The 25,986-nt window shown below is 40.1% G+C and overlaps 2 protein-coding genes across 8 annotated transcripts; one reads left to right on the top strand and one right to left on the bottom strand.

Moving 5' to 3' along the window:
- Window positions 1–247: 247 nt before the first annotated feature.
- Window positions 248–3,748, bottom strand: LOC120734314 (alpha-crystallin B chain-like). 4 transcript variants are annotated; one of them, XM_040033067.1, is made up of 4 exons: window positions 3,647–3,748; window positions 2,153–2,314; window positions 1,798–1,920; window positions 248–1,722 (listed from the first exon to the last, which is right to left on the bottom strand). In XM_040033067.1, the coding sequence occupies exons 1-4, from the start codon at window positions 3,647–3,649 to the stop codon at window positions 1,531–1,533; spliced, it is 480 nt and encodes a 159-aa protein (XP_039889001.1). In that variant the 5' UTR covers window positions 3,650–3,748; the 3' UTR covers window positions 248–1,530. The 4 variants fall into 4 exon arrangements, with proteins under 4 accessions (XP_039889001.1, XP_039889002.1, XP_039889003.1 ...); XM_040033068.1 differs by lacking the exon at window positions 3,647–3,748 and adding an exon at window positions 3,399–3,627; XM_040033069.1 differs by lacking the exon at window positions 3,647–3,748 and adding an exon at window positions 3,445–3,627.
- On the top strand, window positions 3,659–25,922 carry LOC120734312 (cilia- and flagella-associated protein 54-like). 4 transcript variants are annotated; one of them, XM_040033059.1, is made up of 57 exons: window positions 3,659–3,905; window positions 4,777–4,882; window positions 5,549–5,698; window positions 5,938–6,103; window positions 6,275–6,333; window positions 6,931–7,074; window positions 7,388–7,501; window positions 7,723–7,824; window positions 8,156–8,348; window positions 8,446–8,538; window positions 8,638–8,750; window positions 8,914–9,028; window positions 9,617–9,702; window positions 9,834–9,935; window positions 10,075–10,222; window positions 10,404–10,456; window positions 10,597–10,725; window positions 10,872–11,112; window positions 11,339–11,472; window positions 11,592–11,789; window positions 11,907–11,999; window positions 12,096–12,284; window positions 12,372–12,490; window positions 12,592–12,739; window positions 12,837–12,992; window positions 13,088–13,210; window positions 13,316–13,438; window positions 13,534–13,654; window positions 14,420–14,509; window positions 14,598–14,724; window positions 14,832–14,949; window positions 15,165–15,253; window positions 15,346–15,543; window positions 15,789–15,964; window positions 16,053–16,201; window positions 16,477–16,686; window positions 16,837–17,036; window positions 17,463–17,598; window positions 18,079–18,208; window positions 18,371–18,532; window positions 18,623–18,832; window positions 19,019–19,106; window positions 19,280–19,450; window positions 19,560–19,626; window positions 20,116–20,301; window positions 20,387–20,473; window positions 20,561–20,680; window positions 21,263–21,310; window positions 21,618–21,759; window positions 22,125–22,285; window positions 22,625–22,779; window positions 22,860–22,929; window positions 23,102–23,261; window positions 23,485–23,642; window positions 24,295–24,441; window positions 24,566–24,686; window positions 25,289–25,922. In XM_040033059.1, exons 1-57 carry the CDS (start codon window positions 3,760–3,762, stop codon window positions 25,345–25,347), a joined length of 7,599 nt encoding a protein of 2,532 aa, XP_039888993.1. In that variant the 5' UTR covers window positions 3,659–3,759; the 3' UTR covers window positions 25,348–25,922. The 4 variants fall into 4 exon arrangements, with proteins under 4 accessions (XP_039888993.1, XP_039888995.1, XP_039888994.1 ...); XM_040033061.1 differs by having other exon boundaries at window positions 10,401–10,456; window positions 14,847–14,949; XM_040033060.1 differs by having other exon boundaries at window positions 10,401–10,456; window positions 16,056–16,201.
- Window positions 25,923–25,986: the final 64 nt, after the last annotated feature.

The raw sequence follows: 25,986 nt of genomic DNA, 5'->3' as shown, positions 1-25,986 counted from the left end.
CCAATTTTGTCAAGCCCGTTTGAATTGTAATTGACAGGTGAAGGACCTAATATGGTTTTTTGCTGCTGTAATGGCCTGTATTTGTATAGCGCTTTACTAGTCCCTAAGGACCCCAAAGCGCGTTACACATCCAGTCATCCACCCATTCGCACACGCATTCACACACTGGTGATGGCAAGCTACATTGTAGCCACAGCCACCCTGGGGCGCACTGACAGAGGCGAGGCTGCCGGACACTGGTGCCACCGGGCCCTCTGACCACCACCAGTAGGCAATGGGTGAAGTGTCTTGCCCAAGGACACAACGACCGAGACTGTCCGAGCTGTAGTTCATCTGCTTCTGATTCCTACTCTGAAACTTCAGCAGATCATCTGGACCATGACCATGAGTTCTTGCCATTTGATTGGCTGATCAATATTGATGTTAATGAGCTACTGAACACCTCATTAAGTGGTCAGTGAGTGCATGTTGTTATTTGAAGTCCATTTGAGAACAGCAACACAATAGACAGAAGAAAACCTTGACAATGATTCAAAAACACACACAACCGACCTGTGAACTTGAATCTCCATATTTATTCTACTTGCTGTTGTCAGTGTTAATATTCCAAAAGGCTTAACAAAGATAATAGAGTTGTAATTCTTGCATCTACAAGTATAAATGCGCTCACGTACATTCACAATCATACTACCCTTAGCAGCTCAGAGGTCATGTTCCCCAGTGAAAAAGGGGCCCTGTCTGTTTCTCTCCTTTGTCCACAACTTTGCTTCTTGCTCATTCGCTCTCATTCTCTCAACACGCCTGGTCCCGAGGCCTTTGGTGGCTTTTTCTTCTTCTTCTGTTTATTTATTTAGTTATTTTTTTTACTAAAAACAAACGGGCTGTCTGTGCCTCCAGAAAACCTCCTCCTCACACATGCAGAAACCAATGCTCTTCCCACAGAATGAACACAGCACATTTGGCATCTTACTAATACCCGCTCACTCTGCTCTGTGTGCTGAAAATACATCTTTTGTTAGTGTGTTATCACCTTTAGTGGATAGTACTGATTAGTATTAGTATTTCTCTGCAGAACCAGTAGATGCTGCAAGCTTGTCTGGGTTCAGTTACTAACTAGCACATTTGCCACTGAAGTGAAAGGTTGCTAGAGACATTGTGTTTCTCTAAATGCCTGATGGTGGTTATGAATTTGTCTTTGGAAATACTGTTACATGTGCGACTTTATTTTGCGTAGAAGCCTAATCTGTTTGTTTATGATAGGGAAATGAACTCTTGGGAGCTCAATATCCTGGAACTCACCATGATGTGTCTATAAAAGCTGTACTGTCAAAAACAGACTGTTACACGAGCTCTACAGTTTTGCTGAGACAACACAATAATAGTGAGTTAGGGGTTAGGAACTGGTTTATTAGACAGCAGTTTTAGACATCTAGAACTGTATGACTACTCTATATGTGTACGGCACTGCCAACATAACAGACAATATAAAGGGTTAATAGTAAAGCAGCATCTGGTGCGTCAGGCTCTGCTCTACATTTTCTGTTTCTGTGTTCCATCTTCACAGGAAATAGGAATATTGCGCTCCGGCCCAGGAGATGACCGAGGTGCTGTGATTGTCAGTACACCATCACACGACAGACTGGAGGTGACCTCAGCACCTGTCACACCAGAAGGAAGCCTGTACTTCCTCAGAAACTCTCTTGACACATAGCCGTGGTCATCCTGAAACAGAATTAGTGAGTGCATCAGAACAGTGTGGCTAAATTTATTTTCTGGTGTTAAATTTGCTCCTCTGACCTGTCTGTCTTCATGTTTGCCGTGTATTGTGATGAAATCATCACTAACGCTGACAGACAGCTCATCGGGGGAGAAATGCTTCACATCCACATAAATGACATAGCGATCCTTTTCCAAGCGCATCTAAATACATACAGTAGAGCAGTGAGTCAGCCTGGGATAAAAACCCATACAAATCTTGTTTAATGAAGGACTGGCGCCTGAAAATTACACAAACACTCATGATATCAGTGGAGGTTTTGACTCTGATGATCATTAATCCAAACCTCACAAACGAAAGGCCATAAAACACTGACATTTGTGCGTAACTCACATGATGTAATAATCTTAATTACACAGGTGAACTGTACTCTACCTCACTGTGTCCATTGTCGGGCCAGTTGAACCAGCGCATAAACAAAGGGCGCATCCAGGGGAAGGACCAGGAGAATGGCCACATCATTGGCCAGTCAGTGAGAGGTTCGGCCATGGAGAGGTCAGGAAATCGATGTGGGAACGCCCGGCGGTACCAGGGATACTGGATGGGGATATCCATGGTGAGATTCCAAGAGGGTTGTAATAAATGACGAGGCAGGCTGACTAGGTCTGATTTGGTTTGAGATGGGTGCTGCTGTGCTCTTCTGCACTGAATTTATAGGTCTTTCCCTCCCATCCAAGCCAGACTTTGCCTCTGTTCACCACCTCTGCACCCCCTCCCCTCCGTGACCTCCCATGCACACTTGCATATGGACTCTGCCAACAGCCTGATCTTTCTGGAACAATGATGTCAACTGTTTATCCCTCCATCACTCCCATTGTTTTATCTGTCTGACTGAGACTGGTTCTCTCCCTCGCCGTTACCCTCTATCTGTCCCTGTTCTCTCGGTCATGAGGTGACACTGGCTAGGAATACTGCTGACATCCTCCATGCTCATTCCCCAGGAAATGCTCCTGTCTGGTGTGTGTGTGCCTCTGTGTGTGTGTGTGTGTGTTTTAGTGAGGGTTTGTTTGAGGAATAGCTGCCAGAGCATTAGCCTGCTGTGCTCTGAGTGCCAGGAGCTTTAGGTTTGTGTGTGGAGTGGATGTGTGACTGAATGGGAACTGATGAGTTTGTAAGGGCCAGCATTAGATGACACTGTGCGTATCATTTTGCTATGAGCTCAGATGTAAAATATGAAGTCCTTTGCGTTGGTTGTGCCAATAAATTTCTTTCATCCTCCCAGTCATGTTAGTACTGAAGGCTATATGCATTAAATTATATCTGCAAGCATAGAGGTTCATCAGAGGCTTTTAAACCATCACACCATGAATTTTAGTTTTAGTGCTTTGCAGACCAAGCCCAGGCACTGCGCCTGAGCCAAAGACCAGTCCAATTAAAGCTGGAGTTTTTATCTATCATTAATATAAATGCCCAATATAAATGTTAGGTTTATGGACAGGTCGAAATGAATTCAAGTAAGAAAGCAATAAAGTCACTCCAAGGTACTAAAGCATGAGCATGGCAGGTAGCAGTAAAAGCCCTGACTGTAGTGAATTAAAGGATTTGTATTTTACTGATTATAAATGAAAGCTTTGTAAGTGTAAGACATTATATGTTTAATCAGTCTTTGTTAAACTGTTACCTTTTTAAAACTGTCCAAAAGCTCAGCAGAAATATGTGCTGAATACCTTTTTCTTTTCTTGCCCTTAAGGCCTTTCAGGAAGGCTCTCCAAAACGTGGTTAACGTTGTTTATCGCAAACTATAAGTTTTCCCTAAACACGGGAAACTAGTTTTCATTCTTAAACCCAACAAAAGAATAGAAAAGAAACAAAGAAAAAGACAGGAAATACGGTATCCACAAAGCCGGCCCTATTAGCGTCGCTTGTTACCATGGTGATGTGTCTTGTCCCGGTCTCTTAGACTGGAGCAGTTTTGTTGGTGTAGTTGGAAATAACCAACATAAATGTGCTAGCCGGTCAGAATCGTTTTTGTGGACGCAGAAATGGATTTACCAGCGTCGTATTATGGGGAACTTGATCAAAGAAACCCAGTACTTTCAGCTTTTAAGCGAGAGATTAACTCGTTTATAACGCTGATGAAACAAGTGGCTTCGTCGAACAACCAGGACAACAGCACTTATGCTAAAGGGTGAGATGCTAAAAAGCCAAGTCAGCGCTAGGTTATAAAGCTCATATTGACTTATTATAGGAAACTTTAGCTTATTAAATCAACGTAGGCTTATTTAAATACATTTTTTATAGCTAGTTGCGTGCAGTTTTTATTACCGTCATTGTTCCACTAAAATGTATTTAGCTAATAATAAATGATACACTGTGTAGCTTATAATTAGTATGGTGTTTATGATTTGACCATAATATGCAGTTCAAAACTTAATAGGAACATTTTTTCATACAGCCTTATCATCTCATCTAATCGACTGCGAGAAAGGAAAAAAACATATTTATCAACGTGTCAGAGCACTCCTTACATTGCGGTACATCTTATCTCCTGTTGTTATCTCCTGGACCTTATGTTTGATAAGGTCCAGTTACTAGTCTCAAACACTTGGCTTGTACTTAAGAAAAGTCTTGAGTGCACCATTTACATTTTTTGCTTTGCTATAACTGCAGCACAAATCTGCTGTATAAAGCAGGATTGCAGTGGCCTTTAATAATAACTTCAATATCATACTGCAAGCTATACTTTTTAGCAGACGCTGACAGTTGCTGCTAGCCAGCATCATTAAAAAAACAGAACAACCGAGTCGTCAGCGTACATCACAGCATAATTAAAGGCTTTTTCCTATCATGCATCCACTGAATGTCCTTGTTTAACTTTTTAAAAAGATCATGTAGAAAATGAAAATAACAATGTTCAGTTTGTCAGTATCCCAAAAAACAGATTTGAACATATTTTATATTACGTAGATCTTGAACCAGTTAGAGATCTCTTGGTGTTGATGTTCGCTTATTTATGTTATTTATTTTAAAGCTATGCTTTTCTGAATTCATTTTCAAAGGATTAAAATTCTGGTGGCGATATGGAAAAAGTTCAAACATCGACTGCCTTTGAAACTGTACCAGGAGCACATGTTGCAGATTGCAGATTTTCTCTTTGGAATAAAGGTATTTGACAAATCCCCCAAATTAGAATACCTACTAATATTTGGTTACCACAGACTTTTTCTTTGATTAAATATTAATTCAGTCTGTGCGACACAGTTTTTTCAGTCACTATTGTCAGTCTTGGTTGCTGTGAATTCTTTGTTTTACTACTTGACCCTTATATTGTATATTGTATAGCTTTTTTGTATAGCTATATTTTTTGTATAGCTATATTTGTATAGCTTATACTACTTTTACCCTTATATTGTATATTGTATAGCTTTCTTTACCCTTATATTGTATATTGTATATTGTATATTGTATAGCTTTCTTGTTATATGTAAAATTGTATTATATTATTTAATTTTATTTAATTTTTTTTACTTTAAAATATTTTACTTGCATTTTTAATCACTCTTATATTTAAATGTTCATTTTCTATTTTATCTAGGGATTGAGAGTAACGAAGTTTCTATTCTCTGTATGTCCTGTACATGTGGCAGAATTGACAATAAAGTTGACTTTGACTTTGACTTGACTTTGACCCATTGGTTTTGTTCTCAGTATTTGCAATCTTGGTTTTGCTGCAGTAAAACTATAAGAAGCCTTTGGATATGTTGTCTTCTGCGCATTAATTACATGTTAACACATTCACAGTGTTATTTTTCTTCCCTCTGCTTCTTCAAGCTGTACCAGCTGGCTCTAAGGCAGGGCTACAGTCTCCACCTGTCACAGTTCAGCTCAGTGAAAATAACTGACATCACAAATGTGGATCAGTTTATGGCCTGCTTCTTCCCCGAAGGGCTTGATACAGACCAAAATACCTTTGCCATGAAGGTAAGGTACACATCACTGTGTGACTGTGTGTGTCCTGTGTATCTCTGTTTAGAATGTTGTGTAATAACAGGATTTGCTTTGTTGTTTTATGCTACAAAGAAAGTTTACTACATTGGCTGAGGTCATTGACATTTTGAGACATTTTTATTAAAAATCTGCTATTATTCTGTATGTATCCATGTGTCTGTGCCTGTGTGTCTGTCCTCTATATGTGTGTGTTTGTGTCTGTGTGTGTACAGGTACGTGCCATGCAGGGCTGTGCCCTGTGTATATTTGAGCTGGAGAGACAGCACAGTTTCCTCAGCCAAAAGGGGCTCTGTAAACTGCTGCGTGTGCTGAACTTCATGAGGACCATGATGCAGGCATTTCAGCAACACGAGCACCTCTACTGGCAGATATATAATGGTATATTAGAAGAACTTGTATAATTCAGTGTGATATTTCTATCTAGGAGTAATCTTGGTAGAACAAACTGAGCTCTCAAAATTTGAAGATAAAAATGAAAATGAACTGTTCATAAACTGTTTATCTACTATTGTATTAAGTAGTAATGTATTTCTATCTCTTGTCATCCAGGTTCATTACACATTTACAATGTCTGCCGTTATTTGATGACTATGCAGTGCAGCGCGCAGGTACTGTTCACTCCTGCCACTTTTCACTTCTGCTACTCATTCCTAAAGCAGGGATGTCAAACATAAGGCTCACAGGCCAAAATCAGCCTGTCAAGGTCTCCGATCTGGCCCACTGGTTTACTTTAAAAAATGTGAAGAAAGGCATACATTTGGGGTTTTTAACTGTGATTTGTAAGTTTTACAACTTTTCCTAATGATAAAGACCTCATCTATTGCCATTCATACTACATCAAAGTAAGCAGTAGATAAGCAAACAAGTTCCAAGTTTTTTTTACTCAATCAAAGTGGGCTGTATCTGGCCCACGATGTGAAATGAGTTTGACACCCCTGCCCTAAAGGAAAATAAAAACATGAAGGATGGTGAGAAAATCATGTGTTACAGAGACTGAATGTCTAACTGAATGTTGGAATATGGCTTTGGACTGATCGTGAGTGACAATATTTCAGTTTTAGTTGATTGAGCCTCTGCACATTGCAGAACACACAACTAAATCTGTGTAATATTGTTATATAATGAATGTAGTGTATAATAAAATTGTGTAGTTGTCTTTTTAATACTTTGTGATACTCACAGCCTCCGTTTGTCATCCTATTCAGGCACTGGAGTACCTCCTGTGGGCAAGCATCAGTTTGGAGTTGTCCATCCCTCTGATGACAGCTAAGTATCTGCCAGTGATTGTCACACTCTACTGTGCCGTCTGCCAGTGTTACTATGACAACCATGCTGAGGTGCAGGCGGAGGTGAAATACGTCAGCGTCAGACACCTACAAATACACGATTTGATCCATCACAGGCTGATCTAATCAGTAATAAATGCTAATTGTAACTTGGTGTTGATCTTTATGTAATTTCCTTAGCCTGCCTGCTGTTAATCAGCACAAGGCACTAAATTATTCCTCATGCTTGACTGTACAAAAAGAAAGTCTTGCTGTTATGGTTAACCCATGAGTATATTTGCTAACTACATTTGTTTGTATAGTTTATTTTGAAATGCAACCATCAAATTGTTGCAATAAAAGTTAATTGGATTTGTGTGTCCTCAAATGCTCTCAGGAATTTGCCCGGAGAGCCCTTGGAAAAATCAATGAATTAGCAAAACTCGGGGAGCACAGTGAAGTTCCTGCCACCAGAGAGACTCAGAGAGCTTACAACGATGCCTCCATCAAGGCAAGAAACTTGTCCTTGAGATACATCAGCACACTATGTTGTTGTGATAAAATGCTGTTGTTTCTCAGTGTGTTAGATACAGCAATTTCCATACTTACATGCTCACAACTGAATATAGTCACTTCTGAAGAAGCGTACTTACCTTGTCATTGTTTTACAGTATCGATGTGCTCTTCTTTGGTTAACATATGAAAGGTGATTGAGAGCGTTCTGTTTTTCAGCTTGGTGCCATGATTTTCAAGCGAGCAGCATTTGAGACCCGAAAGAGACCCAAAACCCTGTACAAGACCAAAATCAAAAGCACCCTGAAGGACATACCTAATGTAATGGGATCTGCTTTACTGCCACATCATCATATTTAATGTTAATTCTTACTTTTAAATGCAGTGTAATTTAGGGGCTCTTGTTAGTTGTTTAACGCTGTATACTGTGTTATCACCTTTAAATCTTCCATCACTCTATGCATTGCCTTTGTTGGATTTCTTTAATAATAATAATAATTAAATAACCCCGTGCCATATATTTTAATTGTTTGAACCCTAGATTTCTGTTTTAGTTCTGTTTGTTTTTTACAACCTGTTTGCTTCTAAGGAAATCTAATGTTGTGAGTCGGTGTTGTAACTAAAATCACATGCCTATGTGTGTGTACTGTAGGTGCCATGGCCTCGTACCCCAACAGAGCGCCTGCTAACAGGCTTGTTTGAGTGCAGTGCAGCACAGTTCCTGGGCATTTTGGAAGCACTCTGGGACAGCAACACGCGGCCACTTCAAATGAGAATGCCTGAAGATCCGGAGCTACAAGAGGTCTACCTGGAACTCCTGTCTGCTGGAATTCGTTTGTTATCTGGTTAGTGAAACAAGTACACAATAAAAAACATTTTGTGATTTCAGTAAGGTGAGGGATTCTGAGTGGGTAATGTACATGTATGGCCGTGTCTGTCAAGGTGTCACTGGTGAGCAGAGGTATGATGACCACCCGTGCCTGTCTCCTCTTGTACTGACACAGAATTCGACTCTGATAGATTTAGCCATTTCAGGTGAGTCATTTTGGTCCTTTATTACAATGAGCATGTGTGTTTGTTTTGTGCATTGCTTTAAAAGTCAGTATGAGATAAGGAGATGTGTTGTGTTGCTAGGAGAAAACAAAATACCCGTCATGTCTGCAGTGAGGTTCATCAAACTGCTGTTTCAGTACAAGCAGCAGGATGCATTTACTGAACTCAGCACAGAGATGCTGCAGGTTTTGACTGTAAGTAGCACACAAGCAAAAATGCTTTAATTCATATTAATGAGAAAAGTGGAATACATCAGGTTTCACTTGCATTTCAAGATTGATGATTCGGTTTGGGGCTTCCACTGTTTGAATGATCATCAGGGAAGTTTTTATTTAATTTGGCTTTCTCTAATCACAGAGTTTGGATGGCCAATCATTCAGGAGGGGAAAGCAGGAGCTTGCTTTGCTTCACAGTTTCAACATTTTGCTGTCTACCCAGAGGAGCCCTCCTAAAGAAGACATCACAAGCAAAGGTAGCAATATTAAATCTGCCACATACAGACTTATTACATTTTTCAGGCTCCAAACTTTTATTTTGAAAAATAAACCTTATTAATAAAGGATTCATTAAATAGCTTTCTGCCTCCCTGTCCTTGAATTTTGTGCTTTTAAGCTGCTACAGAGTTTATCAGTATTTTTACCGCATGTAATACATCCAGTTTTTATCAAAATTAGCCAGCAGATTAGTATATCTGGAATCTAATTTTTCAAATCAGCTACCCCAGCAGCATGCTAGCACAAAGTCTGAGTAATGTTCAATCAATATTGTGAGAATAGAGCTGGTAAAGGTTTAGATATTTCACTGAAAGCAAGTAGGTATTATGTAACTTCTGTCCAGGGATCACCACTTACCTAAATCAAATAGAGTACATATGAGAAATGTCAACTGCAAAACATGTCTGGATCTATTTTTTTTGTGATGTTTTTAGATCAAATAATGTACTAAACATTGATTAATTGTTAGTATGGTGGTCAGTGGTGAGCTTTGGTTCCTCAGATTATTCAAAACGAATCTCAGCAATCACAATATAAAGTGGTCATGTTCTTTTATGTTTCCACAGACCAACATAAGGCTTCACTTTCTATGAGTGATAAACTGATGGATCTGGTAGAAACCCTTCACAAGTCCGTCTGTGATTCTGCTCCTGTAAGTTTCTATGCCACGTACTGTTTGCAGGTGTTTGTGTTGAGGATAAAGGATTAGGGTTCAGGCTAAAGTTAGAATTCAGAGGAGGAGATTTATAAGCATTTAAGCTGTGTGTGTTTGTGTCTGTGTAGGAGGTGCAGCCAGATGCAGACCTGATTTTGGATATTGTGTTGTTCCTGTGGGGTAAGATGAAAGCGGTGATACAGAGAGATCCTCTGCAAAATCATGACAAGGTGTGTGTTCAAAAAAACATTTCCTGCGGCTGCTTCCGACTTTATTGCTGTTAAATATAAAACTTTGCATAGTATATTCATGAATTTTCATTGTTCTGTTCATTTGTCTTTTTTGCTGTTTGTAAATCTATTTTTGCAGTGGTTGTGGTGTCTTTATGTGTTGTATGAGGTGGCCCTCGCCTGTGACCTGGCAGCTGTTGACTGTATCATGATAGCAGAGATGAGCCACACACTGGGCATGCTGCTTGAGAATGCAGCTGAATATTTTCTTGAAACTTCAACGTCAGGTGCGAGGTTATTTTCTGCCACTTGGCCTGTTACGGTCTGCTGGAGATTTAAAGTTATTGTTGTTTGTACTGTATCTATTTGATCTTGCACCGTCACAAATACACGCATACGCACACATGAACTACAGACACAAACCAAAGCTTTGAGAATATTTTTATTCTCATGTCTTATCTCCAGCAGTTTGCGAAAGAGACTGTGATGATGCAAAGCCAAACTCTTTCTCTATTCTTGAGGTATGTAAATAGACTGGTTGGGCATACCATCAAAATGTGAACAAATGACATCATACTGCATGGTGCTATTGGGCAGTGTCCTGTCTCTTGTTTACTGAAAGTATGAAGTGAACTTTTTATATGTGTGTTTGTGTTTGCAGAGTTCAAGCACAGAGCTGCTTCAGAAAGTGTGTGAGGTGGTAAAGAGGGGTCTCGAAGCTTTGGCAAAGGGTGCAGCTACGCTGGCCCCCCAGGACTGCTCAGCTTTCACTGACTTTGCGTTCATGCAGGTACACAGTCATCTTGTCCCACACTCATTTCTAGCATGTTGGTAAATATTCTTTCTCACATTTACTGAGTTTATTTACTAAATCTTGTATGGCCATGCAGTTTTTCGTTTTGTTTTTTTAAATTGCATGTGTTCTTCTTCTGATAGAAATTTAGTCCCCTCCAGTCATCGGCTTTTTCCACAACCTCTCCAAAATCATCAAAACACAGAAATGAAGACGATGAAGTAAATCTGAAAAAAGGAGAGGTGGAAACTCAGACAGAATCTGACTTTAATGGCTGTCGACAAACTGAAGCCACATGCACGTATCTTCTGATCAAAGATCTCCACCTAGAGTTGGACATTATCCTCCACAGGGCTTCCCTCAAGTTGCTGCAGCTAAATGCAGGTCAGAGTTGCTCTGGTGGTTTTACTCACCAGTGATTTTGGTAGTAGTTCAAGCTCTGCACTGACTGAAATGGCAAAATATTGCTACTTCACACTTGCACATTTATAAACAGAAGTTAAAATCTGGCAACAGTAAATCATAGTTAGAGGGAATTAAATAAATACGCTTACCGACAAGTTGTATGTGTGAATATAATATAAATTGTGAGTAAACTGTCTTTGTTTAGTTGTAGAGTCTGAACTGTTGGACCGGATCAAAAAAAACAAGGTGTCCAAAGCTCTGTTCCTGATCCAGAAAGCTTTGCTGGTGTACAACAACATGGAACAAAGTGACTACAGTGAAACCAAAAGTCTGTTGGAGGTTAAACAAGCAGAATACTCTCACAACATTTGGTTGATTATAGCCACATTTTGACTTACTGGTGTTTAATATTAGTTTTAAGGACATGTGAAAATTATACTGCTGTGCGCTGTTGATAGGATGCTGCTACCCTCATAGAGAAAGCAGGTATGGAGGAGAGAAAAGTGTACATGTCCTCAACTCCTAATACTACATCTGAAGATAAAGGCAAAGTAATCAAGGAGGACGGACAGAGCCCTCCACCTCCTCCTGTCCTACTCTCACGCAACGACCACTCCATGACCTTTGCCCCAGCACCTCATAACTTAGAGGGACAAGTGAGATTTACATTTAATTAGGCCATCATTTTACTAATCTTAATAACCTAACAGTGAGCAAATAATCCACACATGTTCAACACTTTTTGAAATCTTTCTTCTTTTGTTTCCTTTGAGGTGTGCTGGTACCAGCTTTGCAGTCGGGTAGCTGAGGGCATAAACCGGAAAGTCCGGCTTGGAGACTGCAGCCTGCCAGGAACTGGAAATATGGTGCAGTTTATTTCTTCACAGAAGAAGAATATCAAGTGTAGTGAAACTCATTTTTGTCATTATCACTTACCTCTGTGTATATGATTTTGTTTCAAGGTACCTGCTGTATCTGGTGAGTGTGTGCTGAGGGTGGAGGGTCTGGAGCCCAATCAGAAGTATGTGTTTGCTGTTGCAGCATACAACAGTCAGGGAGAGCTACTGGGCAGCACTATAGGGGGGACAACATTACCACTGTTGGCATCCATGCCTGTACCGCTGCTCTCTGCTTGGGCTCATTTGGCTAAGGTACAATTTCAAGCTACTCTACACCTGTACCAAGTAGATAGAGAAAGGTTTGGGCTATGTTTTTAGCCTTGTTGACTTTTTCCTCAGGTGGCTTTTCAGACAGAGCAGTATGCTATAGCAAAAAGAGCCTGCAGAGAACTTTGGAGCCACTGCACCTACCCTGACAGTGAGTCCAACAGCACAGAGGGTAGACTAGCCACCACAGGGTGAGGAGGGAAACACACAGCACACAGTACCTGTCAAGGAATTTTCTTTTTTGTTTTGTATTTACTTACCTCCTACTCTGTCTTCATTTATCATGCTAAAGACTACGCAAAGAAATCCTGCAGTACTCCTCTCTTCACTTGTGTCAGCTGTTTCTCACGTCCATCTTCATAGAGACAGAGATCAACATTCAGCAGGGATCACTCTATTGGGACTCATTCAGTGACAATGGACCATTTATCTGGGAAAAAGTAAATACCTGAGTCTTGTTGAGCACTGTGCAGTGACACTAACTTATACACTTATTTTGCATTTTCTAAATGGAATGCTCTTCCTGTTTGTACACAGGAAGCCAGACTGGCAGAATGCGAGCGAATGCTGGTGGCCATGGACTTGGCGATGTGTTTGAATGATGCGGCTGCTGCTTTGCAGGCTGCAGTTAGCTGCTACGGGCTCCTGGCACCTATAATGTTCCATCAGATTACTTGTGACTCTGTGGTGCAAGTATGCAACCACCACGTCCATAAAAGTATTAACAGTATAACATAGTAAGAACTATAAATGAATAATCATACCTCTGTTTGTGTTCTGGTGTTTAGGTACTAAAAAAATGCTTGATGGTTTTGGAGGAGAATTCAGGTCTTCTAAAACAAAAATGGACTGGAAACACCTCAGAATCTTTTATCCACATGATAGCCTGCATCACCTACTACCTGGCAAAGGTGTGTGTGTGTGCGTGTTTACAGTGACTCACATGGAATTTAAAATAAGAATAAAATCAAAACTTTGTGCAAACTAACTGGGAACTCTTCTGTTCTTCCTGACAGACGTTGCGTGTGCTCAGGAAACACGAGATGGCCAAAGCACTGATGGACTGTGGCTGCAGGCTACTTCAGGATGTCTATCATGCCCAGCTGCAGATTAGGAGACTCACCAATCAATCTGAGGGTGTAAGAGCTGTTTTCTGGATGCTGTTGTGATATATTATGTATATACTTAAGTAAAGTATGACTTCTAGCATTTTTGTGCATTTCCATGTGTATAGCGTAAAACGGCAGATCAAGCCACAGTCAAGAGTGAGATGAAAATAAGTCGTCAGCTGAAGGCACTGGAAAGAAAGAACAAGAAAATAACAGTTTCAAAAGGAACACACACCCCAGAGCCTGGTAATAAACACATGTACTCACACTGGTCCTGTTAGTGGTGTGCAAAAGTCTCAAACCATTCCTTATTTCTTTGTATTTTGCTACGTAAATGGGAAATTGGTGCAGTAATTTAGTGAAATGTGGAAACATACACTGAAATATAGTAAATAATGAACATCTTTATTCTTCAACACAGCCTAAACTCTCTTGGGGAGGCTTTCTTGTGATTTGTAAGTAGTCAGGAATTCAGGAATGGTTCTCCGAGCTTCTTGAAGGACATTCAAAGCTCTTCTCTGGATGTTATCTGCCTTTTGTTCTGTTCCCTGTCAACATGACCCTACACTGATTCAGTAATGTTGAGGAAAAGCCAATCCATTAGTGATATTGTGTTTTTCTATTCAGCCTTTACTGCATTGACGATGTGTTTGGGATCGTATCCTGAAAAATGATGCTTTCCAGATGATAAGCATCTGGAAAAGATACAATTTAAAATTATTTGCCAAGTCGTAAGTGGCTTAATAAAAGCATTTTCTGAAAATGGTCATGTACAAGCACTAGACTGAAAATGAGTGACAAAATATGTCCAAAACCCTTCAGAAAGCCTCGGGTGTTGTTCAACAACACTTAAAAAATTACAAGGTTGACTCTTTGAAACAAATCAGGACGAAATGAGGGATGGCACAAGATTTTTGCACAGTAATGCTTATAGAAGAAAGTTTGCATTTTTGTTATAAATCCTGTAATTTTTGGACTGATTTCTATGTATTTTTTCATATATTTTTCCAGAGACTTCTCAGACACTAACCGTCTCAGAAGATCCAAACTTATTGTACGAGCTGATCTCCAGTGGCACATTAAAGGATGCCTACATGCATGGTAAGCTGTATAGTCTTTCATATTTTTTTATGACATAATTATTAGTATTGCTAATTCGTAGGTTTGTTCGTGTGTGTGTCCTTGATAGTAATGAAACTCCGACGCAAGGTGTATTTTACTGAGTTTGCTGCACTGCTACTCCAAAGAACCATGAAAGAAGGCCACATAGACCTTGTGTTGGAATGGGGGCAGAGCATGTTTCAGTTTCTTTCCAGGTGTGCTTTTAATATAAAGCTCTTCAATATATTTTTAAAAGCTAAAGACACCTAAAGATATCAGAAAGATATGAATGTCAGTTTCATTAAGTAAAGTTCGTGAATAGTTTTCTCTTTGGCAGCCGTGACGAGGCGATGGTACTGTCCACTAAATGTTTGGAGGGGCACGGTCAGATTAGAAAAAGAAGTGGAAACCAGAATGCAAAAGGAAACGAAACCTCCCAGGTGATGATACAACATGTGCACACATGCATGTAGTTAATAAGGGCAGGAAATATCTGAGTTACACTGACAAAAATGTGCATTACATCTCTGAATCTTTGGCTCACCAGGCTCAGTTTTAGTGCCAAAATTATGCTGCGACTTGAGAGAAAATTTTGTTTTTACTTTGTTGCTGCAATATCAACTAAAAACAATAACATGTGCTGCCCTTTAAACAGAACAAGAACTCTTCTTCACATGATGATACAAGAAAGCAAGCAAAGCATAAACTGGCACAGAATATGCTTTTGAAAATGAGGACTCACAGGTAGAGTATCTGTGTTTTTGTTTTTCTGTTTTCAGGAGGTTTCTTGATCATTTCTGTAAGTTCATATATAATAAGTGTGTTCATGTTTGTAGGGAAGTGCTGGCTATGGAGAACTTGCTTGCTATGATTTCATCTGTGATGCAGCGCCAAAAGAAGAGGCTACAGCTGAGGCACACTTGCGCTGTGGAGAGGGTGTGGAGATCACACCTGAACTACTGCATGGCTCAGGCCCATTTAGCAGTGTTTTACCAGCGTCTGCCCCAACAACACAGAGGAGACCTGGAGCAGAGGTTCACACACAGAGATGCCAGATATTATTCTTTACTTTTTCAGTTTTTTTCTCTTTGTAATAAAAGACTCACACTGAATACAAACACTAAGAAACAACATTTTTCTGATTGATGCTAAGCAGCTTTGCCTTGTTTTTGGGTGGCAATGTATTTACTTTTACGTGTATTATCTGAGCTGAGATACTGTAGTACTTCACATAGTTGACTAATTATAAAATGTCCTGCACTGTTTGTTCTTTTAACAGATACAGCCAGTTTCACCCTTTGTGTTTTTCTCTGGCTTACTCTGGTGTCCTGGTATGGAGGAACAACTCGCAGCAACATGAGTTGGAGTCTTCAAATGAAGCTGTTTTACATGAAGACTCATCTGATCACATGGACTATGTGATGACAGCTCACAAAGATAGAGGAAGAAAGGAAGGTGAGAAGAAAAAGGCACACGGAAAATAAAGTGAAGAGAAAAGCTAGCATCTGGTCTGTCTGTCAACATTTGTCTTAATCTTTTGTAGCAGTTGATGGCTCTGTCGCAGAGGACAGATGTAAGGAGGGAGAGGGCTCTCCTCATTCTGTGGAACAGCAGATGGAGGCACAGAGGTGCACTGGTGCCACACTGCTGGAGTCAATTAACAAAGTTGCTGTGCATCTCCGGAGAGCTATGGTACCATTGATACATATGTGGATGTAAACTTATATATGACTTTACAGTGGCTCATCTGCATCCAACTCTAACCCCAGCATCCTCCTGTGTTACACCAACCCTCTGCATGTCCTCCTTCACTACATACGTGAACATTCTCTGTGGTCTTCCTCTTTTCCTCCTTCTTCAACAGCCTTTGTCCAGTATATCCACTCCCCCTCCTCTGCACAACTTACAGTCCAACCTGAGCTGTCCCTCTGATGTACTCATATCTAATACTGTTCATTATTTTCCAGGTGTTGGCTCATCGTGGCAACCACTGGACCACTCTGCAGTGTGTGTGTCAGACACTGTGGGACCAAAGCTGCAGAATCACTGTCCTTGTAGAGAGAGCTGCTCAGCTTGAAACTCCATGTACGATTACAGCAGAACAGCTACACAGTATTCTCACCCCACTGCTGGTGCTGGCCACTGACTTCATCATGGACATGCTGCAAAAACTAGGGGTGAGCTTCACATATTGCTATTTGTACTAATAGCTGCTTTCTAAAAACTTGCACATATTTTTATTCCTAGGAAAGTATAAAGACAAAACCACAGCTTACATGTCAGTATGTGTACTTTTACATTTTCATCTGCATTTCTGCCCCTGCTAGCTCTGGAGTTTGTATGGCAGTGACTTGACTGAAGATGAGCTAGAGTCCAGTCTCCACTTCTCAGTCCCACTTGATGACTGCACCCAGGTGGATCTGCGTTGGGTCCGCACGTTGGTGTTGCACACTCTTGAGCGGCTCCATGACAGTGGCAAGTGGGAAAGCCTGGCCCACTTTGCTTTACTTTTCAACTCATACACACGGTGAATAAGATGTACTACAAATCTTCTTCTTCTTTTGGCTGCTTCTGTTAGTGGCTGCTACAGTGGATTATCTGCCTCCATCTAAACCTATCCCATGGATCCTAATCTATCACATCAACCCTCTGCATGTCCTCCTCTCAGGTCTTCTATAAGACTTATTACAAATAGAAACATTTGTTAGGGAGAAGTAAATCAAATGCTCTTTGAGGTCTTGGCATCGCAGGAGATTTTTGGTGGGGTCGTTGTACTTTGCATGAAACATAAATTCACCATAAGAAGCCAGGAAAACTCAAAATCATGTAATATAGAGACACTTGATAAATACTGTGTTTTTTCACTTGTTAATGACCAAGACATTTAGTTCCTCACAATCTACATTCCTGACAATGTTTTGTGTGTTTCTTTCCATCTATGTAATGATACCAGGGATCGGTATACTGTTATCGTAACTCCTCTGCTTGTCCACGCCCAGAGGATGTTACTTGAAAGAATAAACTCTTTTGGAGGCCCTTCAGTCCCACAGCCACACCATGTCAACACACAGAAGGCCACTGGAAAAGAGGTAGCACAGACCCATACACAGAAACGCACACACAAAGCATAGCAAAAATTTTTAAAAAAGTGCTCGTGTGCATGGGTGAATGAGGCAAGTCGTGTAAAGCGCTTTGAGTTCTCAGATAAAGTAGAAAAGTGCCGGTCTATTTACCATTTACACTCCCATTTACTGTAACTGTGGCTCACTTAGCTACCACCTGAGATACCACCTTTAAATCAACCTCAGACTCCTCCTGTCCATGTGTCAAGGTATTCTTGGAGAAACCAAAGTTGCCCCTGATGCATTTATCAGAGTGTGAGTGTGTGTGAATATTAGAAATAAATGCTTAGGTATATCTAAAAGCACCTTATGAATGTGTGTGAATGAGAATTTTAGTAGGACGCTCTTTGAGTAGAAAGGGGCTATATAAGTACCGGTCGTCATTTGTGTCTACAATCTTGCATTGTCTGTATTGTGCAGTAAATGAGTGTATATTATGCTTTTCAGGTGACCAATAAAAGTTATGCAGGCTGCCAGCTTCTCAGTGGTCGGATCCATCAAGCTGCACAGAAACGGCACCTTCACAAAAAAGCAGCACTAACAAACTTGATTCCTCGAGAAGCGGTTGATCTTACAGGTTTACACAGCCAAACAGCTCATCTAAAATAATGTTAACACTGGTTTGTGTGCAGTAAATAGTAATGACTAAATACCAGAGTAAGAACTAAATGTTAGACAATAACTTATCAATTGCAGCAGCGCAGGTGTCATATTTTCATGTACATGCTGTATTTTTAAGGTGCAGAGATACAGCACTCCATGTCCCTCGTTTGTGTCCCACTGGATGTAGAGGACACGCTGAGCTGTTATCATCAAGCTCTTGAGAAAAAAACATATTGTCTTCAGATGTTCCAGCACAGTCGCTCACTGCTTGTGCTGCTTCTGGCAAACACACAACCCTGTAAGTTCATCACTGTTTGAATAACACATACACATGTCGCACACAGTATTTTAAATTAATACTTTTTGCACTGCTTGTGTCCCTCGTGAGGTTTTATGATACCGACGCAGCATTGTCGGAGCCGAGGTCTCAGCCATTCAGCGAGCTTTGTGAATTTCAGTCCCGTTGTTATGCCCACTCCAAACATCCAACCATGTGACCTGACAGAGGAGGACTACAGTACTCCAGATGCTATCTATGGCTTCCCTATCAGCCGTGACCACTTGCAGACTATCATTTCTGCATACTCCACTTCTATAAGTACGAGAACAAAAAATGTTTAGAAACTGTCGAGACTTTTATTGCACATTTTACATAAATAAGGCAAATATCAACAAATGCAGACTAAGTGACCTTACAGCAATATAGGATGAAGACATATGAGCACATATTTCAGTGGGTCAGATGGTTTACTGTCCTTATAATTATCATTCACCTTTTCCTCAGAATACCTGAAGGCTAACAGCCGTGACTCCCTCAGAGTTCTGGCTCTGCATGAACTGGGAAACCTACAGTTCTACAGTGGAAACACACGGTTAGCAAACTGTTGTACACGAGTGTGTTGGAACAAGTCTTCGGCCTTGTATTTAAATGCATTTACTTGTATTTAAATGCACTTTCAACCTTTTATCAAAAGCAAAACTCAGATTGGCATAATTTATGATTTATTATGGTAAGAATTTTATTCCTGGTGTTTTTTATTTCCAGAGCTGCTCACTCATGCTGGAGTAAAGCCGTAGATTGTGCCTTGAAGAGCTCAGGTGTTTTGGAGAAATGGGATGGCGCGTCGCTTGGGAATGGCTCCCTGCAAGAAATTCTAAGGCAGGCTGGAATGTGGGGATGTCTGCAGGCGGCTGTGGTCACTGCTAAGATAGCACAGTAGGTTTCACTGAGGTTTATCATTGACTTGATGTGTTTTTTCATGTGTTTTCCAAGCATACACCTTTAGGTTTCGTCAACTCCTGCTGCATGTTTTTTGGTTCTGCAGGTTTATCTTAACTTCTGATATCAACCAGCGGACAAAGTACTGTCTCCTGTCTGCTTACCTGTTTAAGGTAAAACACATGGTTTGAGCAGATATACTGTTGCGTGTTTTAATGTGTAGGTATGCATGCGTATGCATTCATTCCTACATGCCAAGGGCAAAGCATGTAATAGACACCCAGTTCGCTTTGCCTCTCCAAAGGGTGAAATGGACATGCATGCAGAAGCTGCATTACCAACAGGGGGAGATAATACATTTAAGCAAAGATATCAGTAGTGAGCAAAAATTGTATAAAGTGCATTCTAGAGTCCTTAATCGCCAGAAACGATTAAGCTAGGTGCCTAATATGTATTTACATGTAAATATGTTAATAATGTCTATGTAAATGATTTCCCCTGATTGTTTTAATGTTGTCTCGAAATAAAATATCTCCCTCTGCTGTTATTACAACTTACTGCAACTTCTGCACATGTGTCCACTTCATGCTTTGGAAAGGCAAAGCATGAAGTGGACACAGTGGACTGGAGTGTCTATTACACATTGTTGCTTCCTTCTTTAGAGTTTGCTGTGTTGCTCCATGGCTCAACCCCAGACAGACCTCCAGTACGCCTCCTACAGCATCGGACATGAGTTGCTCCCTGGAGTTGACCTTTTCTCCGAACCCCACAGGCTTCACCTCGGCACAACTGTGTCAAGCCTGAACTTCATTTGCCACTGGCTTTTAACCACTGGCTACTGCATCATGGTACACACACACAAAAACTGCCCGCTTTTCATCAGTGCTTATGATAAATAACTGGCTTTGTGTTAAGTTGTGTTTGTAATTTCAGCTGCTTCCTACACTAGCCCTCTATCTACATTTTGTGGGGACTGTGTGCAGAGACGTACAGCACACTGTTAAAGGCAAAATATTGAAGGTCAGAATTTGTTGTTTCTCCTGTGTTTGTATTCAAGTGTTTTGCTTTCATGATGGATTTTCTAATCTGCCTGCGTGTTTTCTGCAGATACGTGCCCTTACTGAACTGTGTCTGTTCACTGAAGCTGTGAAGGACGCAGTTCAGCTCACACGTGGAACAGGTGTCCTTCTGCCTCATGGACAATACATTGCCAGTGCCTGTGTCCAAGTAAGAGCATTTTGTTTTTAGAAGCTGAAAGAGAATTTTCAGTGTCTTTCCACATTTTCATTTTTTTCATTTTCAGTACACTCGTGTCCTTTGTTGTCCTGGTACTGGGAAAGGTTTTGTTAATGCATTGAACTTATGGAATCATCCATATGGAATTCTTAATACAGTAATAGTAATGATTACATTGGTTTTTTTGTGTATATGGAATATTTCACTGTTGTTGAGATTATTTCAGTTACACTTCTGGCCTTGTGCAGTTTTGGCCTTCTCCTTGAAATGTCATGTGCAGTACCCTCTCAGGAAGCCTGTCATATCTGATCTGTTTTAAACTGTGAGCTGGTCTGTCTTGTGAGCACTGCAAACTTCTGGTTATCACGTGGTAAAAAACTGATTTGAAACACTGCAACATGCTGTTTTTCTCATAGTATAGTGATTAGCACTGTTGCCTCACAGCAAAAATGTCCTGAGTTTGACTCCACCACCAGGTCGCAGCCTTTTTGCATGCTCTCCCCACAACCCTGATAAGAGAACTGATGGATATATGTCATAATTTCACATATGTTTTTGCTTTCTTTTGTGCAGCCTACAAAGACATTCTGTAGCAACGAGTCTCTTCTGGACAATGCAGAGGTATTCTCCACATTACTGTAAAGTCACACTTCAGAGTTTAAGTCTCTTAGTCATACTGAATTGGGTCAACCCCCTTGTCCATTCCTGTCATTCTGGCCTTCCAGGCAAATTTGAAAACACAAGTTAACCAGATATATGCACATGAAGTCACAAACATATATACACAAGTACTGTACTAACCTCTTTTTTGTCTTTGTGCTGCTCTTTTAGCTGCATACAACTTCTTTTAAATAGATGCTTTCTAAAGTGATCTACTTCATTGGATTCTTATGAATGTAATCTGTGTGTTTGCGGTGCTTGTGTTAAGGCTTTGGAGGAACTTGTGAACTGTGACTTTACTCCAGAAGTCTGCACCCTGTATGGACCAGCACTGTGCCTCAGATTTAACCTTGCTCGTGTTCAACTAGTTCTGGCACTTACTAATGCTATCGCAGGCTATCCTGTGCCAGGTCTGTAATAAGAATAATTCTTTCTTTTGTTTTGTTTCTGTTTGAGGTGATTTAAACAAGAAGATTAGAGGTAAAATTGACTCCAAACTCACATTAAATATATGCGTTCACATGAAAAAATTACATTATTGTATACATAGTGCTGACTGTTAGCAAAAAAATTGCAATCTAAAAAGATGATTTGTCCATTTTTTATGGGAGTAATAAATTTGCATACACTCACATTAAAATATACTGTTCTGTATTTGTGCCCTAAATGTTCAAGTTCTCTTTAAAAGCAACTTCGGTGATAGAAAAAGTTGAGCGGATGAGGCAGTTTTGATGCTTTACAATTGTGAAATTTCAAAAGTGTGGATGTTTTGCAGATTCTGTGGAGGGAGAAGTTTGTATCAGCGTAACAAGTTGTTCGGTGGACCCAACAGATGATGAGCAGCACAGTCCAGACACTGATGACTGCTGTCCAAAGACAGGAGAGCAGAAAGTTCTCAATCTTGATGCTAAGAATCTAACCCCAGAAAGGATAAAGGTAAGACTCTTGGGAATTTAAGTTTCCTGTATTTCACACAGTAAATAAAGGACTCAAGGTTGATCTGCAGAATGTGAACGATGCCAAAACACACAATAATTCCACATATTTTTTCCTGAATTCCTCTCCTCCTTTTGTAGTCCTTTAGGTAACATTTACGCGGACTTTTTGATAAGACTTTCTAAAACCTCACTGAAATGTATGAAAACAATATGACCGAATTATGTCAGGCTTAGTAAAATAATTATCCATTCACAAGTACAGGGTAGGATGAGGTGAGGCACACCCTTAAGAAATATGAAGTCAATTCTCTGCCATTTGTCATCTCTTCTGTTACAGTTCCTTTTGCTGGAACGCGCCTCCTCGTGGTTAAACACCATTTCAGAGCAGCTTGAATCTCATTCCTTGTGCAAAATGGAAACCCTGGAACTGACGATAGAATCCAATCTTCTAAAGGGCAACCTCTACATGCAACAAGGACATACGGCACTTTGGTATGATGACTTTATGCATGTCTACTGTGTACATGTGTATATCTTACCTATCCTAACCATTTTTATGTCCCCCCCTTCAGCTTTGACACGGCAGTTTCATCTTTGAAGCTGCTCCAAACATCACCTGTGACTGTGAGAGGATCCTGGGCTGTAAGTGATTGGGCAAAATATTTATATAAAGCATTAACAGAATCGAGTAGGTTGATCCTTGAATGCTTGGTTACAGCAACTGTTACATTACAACCAGAATTGAATTTTAATTCTTTAAGTAATCATAATAAGACAGCAGAAATGATTTGTTGTATACATGATCTTTCTTAAGGATGATAAAGATTTTGGTGAGTCAGACGCCCAGAATGGAGACTGTCCCGGAGTAGTTGAGGCCAGTGAGAGGATTGGAGTTCATCTGTGGTTACATTGCCGCTTGGCTCTGGTCCACAGCCTGGTTGCCCACAACCCTCGCACCATTGAGCTTTTACCAGGTCTGGTCATGTGTTTGCTGTCTTTTTTTTTTCAAAGTGGTGGATTGTACCACAACTTACTACAAACATTATTACTAATACAATCACTAAAAAAAGATCACAAACTCTTTCTCTTTCTCATTTTTCACATTATAATTTTATTATAATTATTAATATTCCTAATATTTTTATTATTATTATACTTTTTGTTAATTTACGATGTACGTGGCACCATCTTTTCAAGGTAAGAACATTAATGAGGAAGCAGCCCGGGTGTTACAGGAGGGTCTCGATGAGTGTGCACTGTGGGGAGACCTTGACATTCAAGCCCTGCTGTTGGTCGAAGGTGCCAGACTGGAAGCCCGGAGAGGCAAGACTGACAACAGCATGACAATGCTGCAGGTACCATTGCACACAAAGACAAACACATTTTTTTCATTCTTTTTTGCAACAAAAGTAACGTGTTGAAAAAAGCATTAACAGAGCAGGAGACCAGAGCATGCGGTGTACATGTCTGATGGGTTGAATTACAAGGCCATGCAGTCCTTGATTTAACCTAGATTTATACATGATCTTTGAATAATTCGGATCAGTCTATACGTGATCCAAGTTTGAAGAACTCCCTCAAGACGTTCCACAGATTCTTGTGTTCAGCAGAATGGGACAGAGGTCAGTTAGAGACCCCTTTCTCTGGTCTGCTGACTTAGTTTCCTGAGACAGTGGCTGTTAGTCACTGTTTATAAATGCAGGTAAATATAAAAAAGCTAAGAAAAAAAGCTAAATGAGATTAGATTTAGGTAAATGCAGTCACTCTTTTGGTCTCAAACTAGAAATAGAACGTGGACACTCTTGAGTTGGTGGCTCACATGATCAAAAATCTTGTTGTTTTTTTGACTTCATTAAAACTAATGAAGTGTGCACATTAGAAAGTGTGATTTTTGACGTCAAGGATTGAGCCTGTATTTGTGATATAATTATCAGCATGGCTACACTGAACGTGCAGTGAATTAAAGTAATCACAGTCTCGGCGTTCGCCGTTTGTCCCTGTGTGTAGAAAGCAGTGAGCCTGCTGTCAGGACGGACACGCTTGCCACAGAAGTCTGTCATTACGCTGGCTCAGGCCACTTTGCTGCTCAGTGACTTAAGAGGGGCACAGAGTATCACACCTCTACAGCTGATGCAGAAACTGCTGAAAAAGCAGGCAAGTGAAGACACAAACACTAACACACACATATGTGTACATCATATTATCGCTGTATATTCTGAAAGCAGACAAACATAACATCATAACATTAACATTGATCTTTTTCCCCCTCTTCTTTCAGCTGTGTGATTTTGGTGAAAATGTGGAATTAGTTGATGGAAAAATGCATCTCTTTCCTCCCGGACCAAGAAACATCTACCTCCCATACTTCAACATACTAAACCAGACCAGTTTGCAAATTGGTAAATTAGGAACATTCTGTTTATCATGCACCACAAAGTACAACTTGGTCTTATGAATGTCATGAGTTTTAAAAGTATATATTTACAGACCAGGCGACTGATAGGCAGACGGCAGCCCTGGTATTTAGAGCTATGCTGCAACAAACAAAAAAATAAAAAGTTCATAGTTTGAAATTTAAAATTCAATATCTCTGAAAATGGATTTCATGCAGAAGGTGTGGATCGTGAACCCCAGCTAGGATTTTACACTATACTCACTGAGGACATAGATGATGTTCTGTTTCCAAAATCTTCACCATTAATTGATCTGGTCACTGTTTTTTAAATCAGGGATTTATTATTCAGACTTTGAGTATTTTACAAACATATTCCGTTGTTTAATGGCTTTACTGGAAGCCCCGGGTGATCTTTTTAAATTACTATTACTAAGATATTTAATTTGCTGTCATTAGAAGGTTAGGAAGATCACTACTAATATTTAGTTAGTATCACTACCAACTAATAGTAATATTAAAAGTTTAAATTGCTACATTTTGGGTAATTTTTCTGTGAATAAATGTCTAGAAATGTCATTATTCTATCTTCTGCATCGCTTTCTGCAGGCAACACCCTGGGTCAAAGTAAAATGGAGACACAGGTTTCTGCAAGCCAGTCATCATAGTCCACTTCAAGGCAGACTTTGCACCACTCTATCCAGAATGAGAGCGACTCGAGCAATTTCATCTCCAAGCAATCCAACCATCTCCAGTCCTAAATTACTTAAATGCATCTTTTGTGCATATTTAACGATAGAGATGGATGCTGAAGGCTTTTATTTTCCTGGAGACCAAGAGTCTTGTGGCCAAGTTTGTGTAGCAACACATTATTTTATCAACTTAGTACATAAGAGCCAAAATACTGTATAGTTTCGCATTTCTGGATATTTTAAGTCACTTTTAGTTAACGTCTAGAATAAAATGAAATGGTATGCATTAATTTAGCACCTTTTAATCTAAGGTACTGAAAGTTCTACAAAGCATTGAAATGCAAATGTTCATTTATCAAGTCACACACACCAAAAAGATCAGCCATGGGTTTGGTGTCTTGTCCGAGGACACTACTATGCGTGAAATTGCACAGGCTTGAACCACCAACCCTGCAAGCTACCCCACAGCTACACGGTGCTACCAGAACTCTGTGTAGTTTTTGTTGTTCTTCTTGTATGTTTATCTGCATCAGTAAATGGGTCAAATAAAATAAACACAAAAGAAAAAAGTAGTTTCAAACTGACGTATGAAATATGGGAGCCAGACAACTCTGA

This window comes from Simochromis diagramma, unplaced genomic scaffold (genome assembly GCF_900408965.1).
Source record: "Simochromis diagramma unplaced genomic scaffold, fSimDia1.1 OVJJ01000216.1, whole genome shotgun sequence".
Taxonomy (NCBI): domain Eukaryota; kingdom Metazoa; phylum Chordata; class Actinopteri; order Cichliformes; family Cichlidae; genus Simochromis; species Simochromis diagramma.
Note: the sequence above shows the minus strand (reverse complement) of the source record. Positions and strands in the feature narration are given on the sequence as shown.